This window comes from Psittacula echo, assembly GCF_963264785.1.
Source record: "Psittacula echo genome assembly, chromosome: 21".
Taxonomy (NCBI): Eukaryota; Metazoa; Chordata; class Aves; order Psittaciformes; family Psittacidae; genus Psittacula; species Psittacula echo.
In genome coordinates this window covers 776,010-788,991 of record NC_137757.1, presented here as the reverse complement: position 1 = coordinate 788,991, position 12,982 = coordinate 776,010, and the positions used below count along the sequence as shown (strand labels likewise).

Sequence of the window (12,982 nt, the reverse complement as noted above, 5' to 3'; positions counted from 1 at the left end):
GGCGGCCTCCCTCGGGATCGGGGGCAGCCATTGGCTTCCTCACGGTTTCCACAGCCCAAAGGGACACACAGGGCTCGGGGACGGGGCCCCGGCGAGGGAAGCCCCAACGCCGGGACCTGGGCCTTGAGCCGCCGGCTGAGGCACAGCGAGGAGGCGGCGCCCCACCGTGACTCGGCAGCCCGGGGCGGCAGGACCCTCCCACCCCACCCCTCACCTCCCATTGGCTGAACACCTGCCCCGCCCAACAGGCCTCCCTTAGGGACTAGCTTCCCATTGGCCGAAGGCTGACTTCCCTCATGGCCTTTGATTGGCTCATCTCCAGCCACCGTCCGTCTTTGGGCCGATCAGAGAAAGAGAGGCCAAGTCGCCCCGCCCCTCCCCGCTTCTTGCCTCGCGATTGGGTCGGTCGCTTGTCACTCTGTTATAAGCGTCCTTCATTGGCTGGAGCTGTCCGTCAGTCACTCCGAGGGGTGTTTTACCCCGCGGTGAGCCGGCAGCACGGGGCCGCGCCGAGCCGCCCCCAGTTACCTTTGCACTTGAGACCTGGCTTTCCCAGCAGCCCATTTGCCAGCGGGGCTGTCAATCAAGTGTGAGGGGCGGCACCGCGGAGTACGGTGACAGAGGGACTCGAACCCTCCTTCTTCCGCTTCCGACTGGATGGCTGAGCTGTCTTTTCATCCCTGGTTGTGTCTGCTATTGGGCGGTTTTGCTGTCGATCACAACACGGGGCGGGAGCCAGCCAGAAGGACAGTGGGCGGGAGGAGGGCAAAACCCCCTCCGGCATTGGCTCACGAGCCATCAATTCACGGGTCCTTCTCTTCCACGGGCTTCCGCGGCCGTCAATCAGGGGTGTGGGCGGGCCGCCCGACATCGCGGGGCGGGACCTACCTTCCGACGCCGCCATTGGCCTGCCCGGCCGTCCATCTGCCTTTCCCCAATGCCCATTGGTGAAGCGAGCCGTCTTTCCGGCGGGGTCAAGCGCTGGATTGGTCCGCGGCGGGGAGGGCGGGGCTTTGCGCGGCGGCTGCGCGGGGGACGCGGCGGGGAGGGTCGGACCAGGAATTATTGTTATTTCTTTGTTTCGCGGGGAAAAAAGGGGAGAAAAAGAGGGAAAACCGGACAAGCGCCCGCGTGAGGGACCCCCGCGGGGGCGGATGGTGCTGCCGTGACCGGGCAGCGCGGGGCCGGGGCGCGCGGCGGGGCCGGCCGGGCCGGGCCGCAGGCGGCCGGGAGGATGAAGCGGCGGAGCGCGGACTGCAGCAAGCTGCGGCGGCCGCTCAAGCGGAACCGCATCACCGAGGGCATCTACGGCAGGTACGGAGCGGGGCGGCGGTGGGAGGAGAGGAGAGGACGGGGGGGGGAGGAAGGACGCGCCGCCCCGGTCCCCTCGCGCCCCCGTCCCCTCAGCGGCGCCCCGCCCCCCGGCCCTGTCAGCGGGGCCACGCGCGCCATGGCGCCCCGTTCCCCCCCCCCCCCGCTCCCCGGCTTTGCTCCGCCCCGCGGCCTCCCCGCGCCGGCCCCCGCCGCCCCTCAGCCAGCGCCGCGCTCCGCCGGGGCCGGGGATTGGGGGGGGAAGCTGCTGGCCAAGGTCCTGCCGGCGCGGCCGGAGGGAGCGGCCCGGAGCTGGTGGGAGCCTTCACATCCCTCTCCCGTGCCCCGTGTGCCGGGGGAGCGCTCCTCGAGGCGCTGCCGCTCGGGTCGGGAAACTCGGTCCTCACGTGGTGGCCGCGGTCCCTGTGCTGTGGTCTCCGCGGTGAGAGCGAGGGATGCGAGCAGGGTCTGGTGTGGGGGATGCTGCAGCACGGGTGGTGGAAACACAGCCGGTGTCTGAGTCGCCTCTGACCTACGAAACGAGGAGGGAAACTGTAGTAAAACGAGATCCGTGTTCTTGGCCATGAATGGTTTGGAATAAGGGCATGCTTTCCAGGTGTTTACATGCAGAATGCACCGAAACAGAGTTTCTGAAGCATTTACTTGTTGTGAGTGTATTCAAAGAGTGTTTTAGAGCTCTGCCTCTTGAGTATGCCAAGTTTTATGTGAAATGGAGTAATTGTGTATTTCTGAATGAAGAGGAGGTTGGTTTAGTAGAGGCTTTCCAAAGTTACACTGTAATGTCCCATTTCTGTTCCTCGTTTATATATGCAGTGGCTGGAAACTTGAGCAAACTCATATAATGCAGATTTGCATATGGAAATGGATGATAGTGGGCTCTGGCTGTAACAAACCTGTCACAATATACTGCTTATGCTGCTTGTAGTGAATCTCCACGTGAGAGGAGAGTAAAGAGTCTGCTGTTGCTTTAGACTCCTGGGTTTTGAGAAAAGGGTGCTTGGAATGTTAAAGAAAAAGCAACCATTGCTTAGAAGTTGATATTTAAGATGAGCAAACTTGGGAAAACAATTAAAATATAAGCAATTCCTTTAATAATTTCTTAGTTTTCCAAAGTCATTCAAAATCCTGTGCTCCCTGTTATCTTTGGGGTGACTGGTTGGAAAGGTGGGAGAAGAGGAGGGAAAACCAGGAAAAGATGAGGAGGACACCAGGTGATCAGTGTGTTCAGTGTGGAGAGCTGTTGTAGCTCTGTGAACAGCCTAGAGACGAGACTGGCTGCTTGTGCTAACTTCTGGAATGCTTAGCTCAGAAACAGGATTTTAGCCTTTGTTTCACGTGGCATTTGGATCAGCAGTAGTCAGTGACCTCAAAGTATTGTCCCCCAGAAAGAAAAGAGAAGCTAGTGGAAGGCTTTCCTCTTTGGAAGTACGAGAAGTGCTTTTACATGGGTTTACATGGATTGTGGCTCTTTCCTTTGTTTCTTTTGCTCTCCTTTTTTAGTTTTGGGCTTTATAACTGTTTTTTCCTCTTTGCCCCTCATGATTCAAGGAGGTCACAACAGGTAGCTTCTGGTATAACTCTAGATTTCTAAAGTTTTGTAATTGCTGTAGTTATTTACTCAACTTATCCTAATTGTCACCATCAGCTTACACAAACCCAGTAAACAGAACAATCAGTAGGTAGCATCATAGTGTTACAACCAAGCGGCTGGGCTTGAACAAACATCATGATTGAGATACTTAACTCTGGTGGGATTTCTGTTTGCTTTTTAAAGGAGATGTTCCCATCCTTGCTCCCTCCCCAGGCTTTCAGTGCAGAGCTGTAACAGACACATGGGAGTGCAGTTGAGAGCTGCAAAGCTGAAGAGTTTTGGAGCAGGTGAAGCAATGAAGGCATTGGCCCGCAGTAAAGTCTGGTGGCAGGTTTGCTACATGTGTAAATCTGAAGCAATAGGAAAGAACTTCTAGTCACAGAAGAGTTAGAAATGTAAAATCCAGGCTTGCGCTGAAATACGTGAATATTCCATCTCCCTGAATGATAAGTGGTTTTGCCATCTTCTGCAGTATCATTTCTAACACGTTGATCTAAGGGTTCACAGCCTTTCCTATCTGAAATGTTACAGCTGTAGGTCTTTAAAGCCCTTTCCCCAGCATTCACTTCCTAAATCAAATGAGCTGTTTGGTCTCAGCCCTTCAGAAACACTTTCAAAGTTATTCCTGACCAATCTTCCCCACCAGATTTTCAGCAGCAGCCTCACTATCCTATTCTCCTTTAGACTGCTTTTTCCATGCTGCTGGCTTTCCTTCTTTCTGCTTTCTGCCTTCCCTTCCAGTTTAGTTTTACTCCCCGTCTAAGCTCCAGGGTACTTGGGGCTTTGTTCCTGTTTTCTGCCGCTGAGGCCCTGGCTGCCTGTGGTGTAGTAGCACCATTTCAAGTGAATGTTGCCACCTCTACCCTGAAAAACCCAACAAACCCCAGTCTAACATTATGTGCAAGCATGGTAAGGACTTGTGCTATTTAAAAGTATTGCAGTATCTGTGGAAAGAACGTTACTATAATTAAAACATATCTGTGCTTTCAGTCGAGTTCCAAACCCAACAAACTGGGGGTAGGATTTGAGATCTCTTGTTATTTCCACAGTGTGTTCACAACCTTTTTGCCTTTTCAGGTTTTAAGCTTTATTAAGCTTAAACTTATGTTGCCATTGTTTTCTGATGCTTGAGTGATGAACCTCTACCTTTGACACTGCATGCATTAAAAACTTAATGAAAATATTCATTGCAGCTTGTCAGCAGTTAGGCAATTAAAGTTTACTTGTTGGTGCTTGTTTCTAAGTCTTTCCAGTCCTCATCCTTCGTTATTTAAAACCCTTCAGCTTCGTTGCTGCTACTGCTTGTTTGGGCTTTACAGAGTCCTATTGGCACTTGGTACCAATTGTGGAGCTGGTTCAGTTTCAAGATGAACTCCACGTGTTACCGGCTTAATTTATGGTGCCACATCAGCTGTCTTCTGCTGTGCATCCTGGATTTCTTGACAACAGTCCTTGAACACTGCATGTTCCTTTAGAATTAGGATTCTTTTTAGCTCTATATATGTATTGCCCTTTATCCCAGGCCTCACCTGGGCTGGCAGCCAAGTGGGAGGATGTGGCTGTGGTTACTGAGGTACCTGCTCCTGGCATGAAGGCAGCGGGTGCCCCTGGGCATCTCGTGCTGGGCGGTGTTCCCTTTGCTAAGGGATCCTCTGCTTCTTTGTGTCCCCTAACCTCTGATACGGCTCATTTCCAAGGACTTGATTCTGGACTCTGCTGACAGCCAATTAAACTGTAAGGAAAACCAGTTCATTACTAACTCCAGGAATGTGGCCTTTTTTTAGGCTTTTTCTTAAAAACAATAAAACCCCCAAATCCATAAGGATTCTTCCTACTGATCTATTCTGACACTTTTTTTATAAGCTTCCTATATGGGGAAAAACATTTTCTTCTCAACCTGCCCTAGAGGTCTGTAACAAACCAGCAGTGCTATTTTTTATTACGTAAATTCAGGTCTCAAATCTAATTTAGCTTACATTTAAATGTGTTCTAGTGTGTCAACCCCAACGGCACATGTAATATTGCTTCCCTCTGCCAGTGACTTTCATTCCCTGCACGCTGCAGTTCCTTTCGCTTTATTTTACTTGTTCTGGAGTGATGTTTTCAGCTGAGTTACCACAGTGGGCTCACAGTTCCTCTTGTTTCAGTACTACAATACTGATTGCTGCTTAGCTGCCTGTGGTTCAGCAGTCTCTATTGCACTTGCTTCCAGAATTACTGTAAGAATTTTCTGGTTTGTCTTCCTTTACTTACATTTCCATACGTCAGTGATGACTGTGTTCTTTGCCATATCAAGACACTGAATCAGTAGTCAGGGAGGTTTCCTGGGATTCTTTACATTTCAAATTTCACACAGTGATTTCCAGTGTGCATACCACGTTCCAGCAACCATGGTTTCTCTCTTGCATATTTGCTGTGCTCATTCTGTACCACTTTTCTTCCCCACTAGTAATAATCTTGCATATATATGTGTGTGTGTGTGTGTTTACATATACAAAGCTTTTTTGCTTGAAAGTCTCCACTGAGCATCCCGAGTGTTCTCTCTGGCATTGGATGGATAACCTAGAGGTGATGACTGGTAATTCCATGGCATGTTAAAGTTCACCTTTCTGTGTTTGGTGCCCTGCCAGCCTCAGGATCCTTCCACTCCATTGTCTTGTGTGAGCCAGGCTGCACAATGAAACATGCCATTAGTTCTGCCAAGATTCACTTTCCAGCCTTAGGGACTTGCTGATAACAGAGGAATAGAATAAAAGCTTAATTTGCTAGCAGATAGGGTTTGGGTTCATAATTGATTAGGGTTTTTTCCGAGTGATTTTTAAAACTATTTTTACCTTGTAGCAAGCACAAGGTCTGGTTCTGTGGGGCAGGAAAAAGAGAACAAAGAACAGTAACAAAGAACAAGGGGTGGGGGGGAAGGAAATGGCATCTGGCACTTGAAGGGGGGAAGAATACAGAGGAAAACGATATGTTTGCAAATTCAAAGAGGGAGCACAGCTACGTGGGGTTAGGAATAAACGTTTCTATTCAGTCTGCATTAGGAATCCATTGGGGTTTCACAGGATTTCCAGCGCTGTGGTCACTGCTCCTCTCCCTGCTCATGTGAATGTGGCCACCCTTCCCCTCATCTTCTACTACCCCATGAGAGTAGATGCCATGTGCCAGTTGTGTAGGGAAGGCCCTGTCCTTAAACCTGTCAGCTCACTGAAGTCAGAGTTTTCTGACATCTGTCAGAACTTTAGAAAACCCAGATTTTAGGTGCTTACTGTATTGAGAACAAACTCAGAATTCTAATTGGCATCATGGAATATATTTAAGCCTTTCTAATACAAGGGTTCCAGAGGTTAGGGAGCACTTTGCCTGGTGAATATTATCTTTACGTGAGGATACTGACACAGCAGCTGTCAAAATTGGAGAACTGTGTGGATGTGCCCAGAAAGATCAATGACAGTCAGAGGTTCACAGGCACCAAATGGCTGGTGTTGGATTCCAGAGGAGTGTGGGGTGAGCATGTTGGTGGGGAGCAGGTAGCGGTAGAGATACACTGAAGGGGAGAAGGAAATCTGGAAGGGATTAATAGATTTAGGAGGATAGATGAAGTAAAAGGGCTAGTACAAAGCAGAGGGAGGGAGGAGGTCTACTGCTCCATTCTGTTAGTCATTTCATTCACGTGGTGTGATCTGAATGGTGTGTGTCGTATGGAACAAACCACAGAGGAGTGATGAGCCTGTCCAAAAGAGACGTCCTCAGCCTGCCCTGGGTGTAGCTTTCACTGGAGGTTTCTCAGCTATGGCTAATTTAGGTGTTCACTACAAAGCAGTCTGTTCACTAAGCACTTGCAAGGTAACTGATGAACTGTGTGCTGGTCAGGAGCAGCAAACCCCGGTGTGCAGCACACCTCTGTGCAAGAAGGGTAAGCAGAGATCTGTGTTTCTGCCTACTACAAAGCCTCTGCCAACTGCAGGCTGCAGTGTGCAGCACCAGCAGAGCTCTATGTGTGACTGTGCCAGCACAATGTAAACCCGGCCCATTTCGAGGAGGGAGCTGATGTCTGGAGGCTGCTACCAGTATCACTTTCTAAAGCTGGGCTGAGTGTGCAGCTCTGCTCTGCAGCCCTGCAGGCTTTAACTGGGGGACACCAGGTCCTGATGTGAAAAAGCCGTTGATGGGGTGGAGCACCCTCCTGATGCTTTCGCTGAGTGCCTGTGCACTCAGCAGCTGAACATACATATAGAATATATTACACAACAGTGAACGTTGTTGCTGAGGCCAACCTAAGTGGAAGAAGTCTTAGAAATAACTTTCTTGTTTCTTAGTCTTGTACTTATTAATTCCTTCATTGCTTTTGAGTTCTTCAGGTGACTGAGAAATAGGCTTTTTAATATTCTTGGAAAAACCTTATTACCATTGTTGTACTGTAACAACTCCACTTTAAAAGGTGGTAAATATCACCATGGTCTTTGGATTGATGTGAATTTAATATTAGAAGTCACTGTAATGACTGTATCGTGGAACTCTGATTCAGCAAATGCTTTAACTTAGAGTGGCACTTAACAGTTGAAAAGTGTTAGTTCTGACAACCTAATTTGCTGGGGGAAATGTAGTCTCTTTATAGGTTTCAGTGGCAGAAAAATCAACAGTAACCATAAGCTTAGCCCAGGAAGAAGTGCCTACACAACACAAGTGCTTTTCCAGCCAGACGGGCAGCATCAGGACTGCCTGGTTGTGGTGCCTCTGTGTATTTTTCTCAGACCTGAAGAGCTGCGCATGTAGGATTGGCAGCGTGATCAAGCCGAGCACAGTGATGCCTACGTCCCCACGTGTCAGTCACCTTTTGTGCCTGAATATTCCCTGAACGTGGCTGCTTTTGACAGATTTCTGCTGCAGATCTAATCTTTACATAAATAGAGACCAGCAGTGTATGCAAGCATAATGTACTAGGACAAATGTGACCATTTAAGGTGTTTTGGTGGGGTTGGTTTGGGTTTTGTTGTGAGTTGGGTTTAGTTTCTTTTAATACTTGTGCTGTAGTTTTGTTCTCCTCCAAGAGGATGTTTTGACTGAGTGGCTGGGATGGTTGTGTAAGAACTGAAAAAAGCAGGGTCTTCCCCCCCCAGTCCCATTATGTTAAAATCCAGATTCAGAACGTTCAGCCGGGTGAGTGGAGGGAGGCTGAGGTGGGTCACATGTAGAATAGTTGCTTATTTGTCAAAGTCTTCAAAATGTATTTTCTATGAAGTTTTCTTTTAGTTTGTGCTGATTTAAAAGCATGAACTTGTGTGAGTACATTTAAAGCATGAACTCATGTGAGTACGTTTGCGTGAGGAGTTCCACAGGAGCAATTCCTTTCACAGCGCAAACCCTGGCATTGGACTTTTGAGGGGAAGCCTGATAACATGCGGTCAGCAGCAAAGTCAAGCAAGAGCTCTTCCCCTGGGGAGGCAGCACGGCCAGGCCAGTCGATAAGGGATGCTTTCAGGCACACACAGTCTTTGCTCACAAGAAATCAAAGCGCTCTCCCTGTTGTGTGGTTTGGGAGCTGACCTTGTGTGACAACGTGAGTGATAATTGCAGGAATAGTTCTGTTGCCTCCAAACCTCCGCTGCTACCTGACACTGTTGATGGAAGGGTTTTGTTTTGTGTCTTCTCTGAAGAGCTTCCTAAAAAAGCCACGTGTTCATGAACAGTGCAGAAACTCGACTCTACCTGGCACTGTGCATGCAAACTCCTGACAGCTGACCAGTAGACAGCCAGGGCAAAGTTATCCTGGTGCTGTTGGCATGTGATAGAGGAGGAAAAAGAAGCAGCTAAAAGGAAAAACTGCCCTTGATTTAAAAGATATGTTTGAAAAACCCCACCTTTGCTATAGCCCAACAGAGTGCAACAGGGTAGTTGCATTTTGGGGAGCTGGAGTAATGTACCACATCTCTGGGTGCTGGGATTTGAGGGAGCTTCCTCCTTTTCAGCAGAATGGATGTGGCTGATCTCTCAAGTGCTCCTGTGTTAGATATGGTCTCAAAATATTTTGAGCTCTAGCCAAGAAGGATCATGAATGGTTCAAAATGCAGGACTAAGAATTAAGGAAATGTGCTTTGAAAGAAGTAAAAAATAGAAGTTAGACTGTCTGGTCTCACGTCTCCATTTTTCTGTTGTGGTTTTATTTTACGTTTACTTTAATACGGATGTTTTCAAACATAACACTGACAACTCAGAATCAAGCCAGTCTTCCTAATTGCTATAGTTATAGGCCTGGAATATATCCCAATTTATTGGTGTTGCAGTTTCTGTGTTAAATGTGGAAAATGAGTGAACATCTGCAGTCTGAGGAGCAGGAACACAGACATTTCCGAGCTCCCAGTACAAGAGTGCAAAGTGGAAGAGCATCACTTCAGCTGTGAAGTCGTACCTGTGCTTGGGTAAAACTGCCCTGCAGAGCTGAGGGAGGTGGTCCTGCATGTCTGCAAGGGCAGTGAGCTCTCTCTGTTGCTTTGCTACTTTAACACAAATGCAGTTGAATGGAATTGGCTTCATTAGACCAGGCCTAGTTTTAATAGAATAATAATAAACCTGTTTTGTAAATTACTTTGGATGAAGTTTTCTTGTCTGTTATAGTTGTCTATGGTTTTTATTCTTGAACTAGGTCTCTCTATTGCAAATACTGACCTGAAATTACCTTTTCTTTCTCCCCTCCCAGTACTTTCCTGTATCTGAAGTTCCTGGTAGTGTGGGCCCTGGTACTGTTGGCAGATTTTGTCCTGGAGTTCAGATTTGAGTATCTGTGGCCATTCTGGCTCTTCATCAGGAGTGTTTACGATTCCTTCAGATACCAGGGTTTGGTAAGTATAACACACATTCCCTCTGTAGGGAAATCCTGCACAGGTTCAGGGCATATTCCATGTTAGAGAGCTGGCTTCATGACACTGATGAACCTCTTCACAAAAGGAGGAATTTTCAGGTGACTTAAGTGCTCCAGGCTCAAGCCTCTCCTCTCTGACTGCCTGCTTTGTCTGTGGCAAGTGGAGGTGAAATATGTAGCTAGCAAATGTTCACCATAGGAAAATATTATTTGAATTCCTGAGATTAGTGAATTGGTTTAGATCCCTAACAGGGTTTTCTTCAAAATAAAACAGGAGCCCTTAACTGCTTAGGTCTTTCCTGCTCTTTCAGAGAGTAAATGACCCTGCTGATTGGTTGGGTTGGGTTTTTTTCCAGAAGGAGAATACAGTGATGATAATATTATATCAACAGTGTAGATGAAAGTCTTCAAGCAAATTAATAAGGAGTAAATGTAGCTGTTTGGAGTCTTGTTGGAAGAGTGGATGGGCACAAATTTTCACGTTGTACCTGTTCTCTCTTAATCAGCTGAGTTTCTGCTTTCATTGGCTGCACTGCTCTATTTCTTTGCCCTGGTTAGAAGCAGCATTAGTGTTTCTATGTTGAAATCATTGTGGTGTCAGCATTAATAAACTGGTAATATTTGCTGAAATAAACCAAAGCACTCTTCTTTCTCCCACCCCTCCTTTCTTCTAGGCCTTTTCAGTATTTTTTGTTTGTGTAGCATTCACATCAAATATAATATGTCTGCTCTTCATACCAATACAATGGCTGTTTTTCGCTGCCAGCACCTATGTTTGGGTACAGTATGTCTGGCACACAGGTAGGTCACTCTTCTTCATTGATTTGAATATGTATCTTGCAGCTTTTAGTAACTTGCAAAACCCCTTTTCTGTTCATTACCACGTTTGTTTTAATGCAGTTTTGTTAAAAAAAGTTCTTTCATTAATGTGCTCAGTTGCACTTGATACACATCTGGGTGTATCTTGTAGTAATCAGGAACGCCCGAGCAGTGGGACTGAAGGTGCATGAACAGCAATTCCAGAGCAGTAAAACAAATATTTTCCTAACTTCAAAACAGTTCTGCAGCAATTCAACAAACACAGAGCGCAGATACAGGAAAAGCTTGTGGCACAGAGTTATGTTGCTCCCATCTTCCATTGGTGTGCTGTTCAATTTGTATTACCATCGTTTCAGTTCGTATTAGTCAAATCTTTGTGTCAGCTGGATTCAGTTTCTGAGCAAAAAGGCCGGTATCTGCCCCAACAGTTTGGCACATGTATGGAGAAGTCTTCTTCCCCAGTGCCCTTTTTTTTTAATCCTTACTTGTTTGGCTTTGTTTTAATAAATGCTTGGGTTCTGAGGCAGCAGTTGCATCAGCGGGAGGTGGTTTAGTTTGCCTGAGCACTAACACTTGACATGGGTTCTGTGCCTGTCTTTCACACCGTCAGAATATTTTAGGAGTAAAACGTTTTTCAGAGGTAATTTCTCACTACCCAAGTCGTTGGGATTTGAGCCCTTTGTAGTATTTCATGCTAGACTTGCCATCAGATACTGAGAATTTGCAGCAGCATTTCTCAGCTGGCTGGTGAAAGCAGTCATCTTTCTGACAAGTTAGTAATTTATCATAATGACAATGTGGGAGCTAATGGAAGATGCTGGGAACGAGGTGCTGCCCAATTAAAGTACATAGACAATCTGGAGCTATTTTTAGGGCTGCATTCACATGTTAAAGCATTATCCAATGTTGTTCTCAGGGTTAATGCTAAAAAACCCTAAAGGAGAACTATGATGGGCCAGTTTGAAATGTAGCTATTGAGCTTGTTTAACATTTTAATTCACTGCAACCTTAGAGATTCTTCTCTTTAAATGCTCATGTAAATCACACACACGTATGTAGTCACGTAAGTCACACGTATATAGTCATGTAAGTCACACATATGTATGGCAATCAAGACCTTTGTTTAGCTCTGTGAAGCTTGCAGCATATAACTGGGATAGGTTTATGGGGATTCACAGTGGCTATATTGCAGGTAAAAGTGGTGTTTTCCAGTGGCCAGGATGTTGAAGACCTTTGCCTGCTTGGCTGCCACTTTCCATTCTCTCCAGTAATGCTGGAGAGAAAAACCAATAGAGCATCCTGAACATCCCCCTTGTACAGGGTTTTGAATTGCAGGCTGTTGTCTGTATATGGAGTAACCAGTATTGTACTTAACTCACTCCTGTTTTCTCGGCTGATTTGCTCACTGCTGCTACCAAGATATACCTAACTTGCAGTAAGAAAGTAGTCCAAGCTTACCACTTCTGACTCAAAGATCATAAGCTGTAACATTACCTCATCTTCTGCAGTTCCTTCAGTTGTGTTCTTTCTCTGGGTAGGGTTTTGTGCCAAGCTATCTCATTAGCTGTGCATCTGTTATTTTTCACTGATGTCTTATAAAAGTAATAAAGCAAGATAAGGAGCTGAAAGTTTAGATTTGGGTCAAAAGAAAGACATCCTTGATACTTTATTCTGAACAGAACCTCTTACAATCCCCTGTAAGTCTGTCTGAAAATTCCCCTTGACTTTTGGAGTGTTTTAAAAATAACTTGATTTGCTGCTTGTAATATATTACTGAGGTGGTTTTCTCTCTTTCTTCTGTCAATAGAGAGGGGGGTGTGCTTGCCAACAGTATCACTGTGGATACTTTTTGTTTATATCGAAGCAGCCATTAGATTCAAAGATTTAAAAAATTTCCATGTCGACCTTTGTCGTCCATTTGCAGCACACTGGTGAGTGTTTTCCTGTTCTCCTTACCTTTATTTCACCAGAGAAATTAATATTTAAGGCTTTCTTATATTGGTTTATGGCTTGGCTGTTCAGTTCTCCCCTCACACGTCTATCATTAAATAGTCCATGAGAAATGCATGCTAAGCAATAACCAAGTACAACCTATCTGAAGATGTAGTGCTTGTGAGCTGTAGGGAACTTGTAGCATGGATATCCCTAGTGTTACCTGGCATCACGTTACAAATTTTGTATTCACGTAATGAATAGATGGTAAAAGTAGCAGAATAGTTTCACTGCTAATTTATATATACCATTACAAAAAACATAATCCTCTTTTTCTGTAACAAAGCACTCCTCTTTTTCCCCTCCAACAAGATGGGCTCTCATGAGTGTCTGATTTCATAATTCACAAGAGGAAGTGAATAAGCTGCAGGTTGAAAATCATGACAGAAAAT

General features: G+C 46.3%; 1 protein-coding gene across 3 annotated transcripts in view; it reads left to right on the top strand.

The window, feature by feature from the left end:
• The first annotated feature begins 287 nt into the window (after positions 1–287).
• The window catches only part of MACO1 (macoilin 1), a 40,865-nt gene continuing 28,170 nt past the window's right edge, over positions 288–12,982 (top strand). For all 3 annotated transcript variants that reach the window (XR_013958303.1, XM_080632645.1, XM_080632644.1), the window contains exons 1-4: positions 288–1,314; positions 9,618–9,759; positions 10,454–10,580; positions 12,406–12,529. Coding sequence is in view for 2 of the 3 variants with exons in the window: in XM_080632645.1 (XP_080488771.1) it covers positions 1,235–1,314; positions 9,618–9,759; positions 10,454–10,580; positions 12,406–12,529 (473 nt within the window). In the remaining variant the exon portion in view is untranslated. The remainder of the gene's footprint in view (positions 1,315–9,617; positions 9,760–10,453; positions 10,581–12,405; positions 12,530–12,982) is intronic.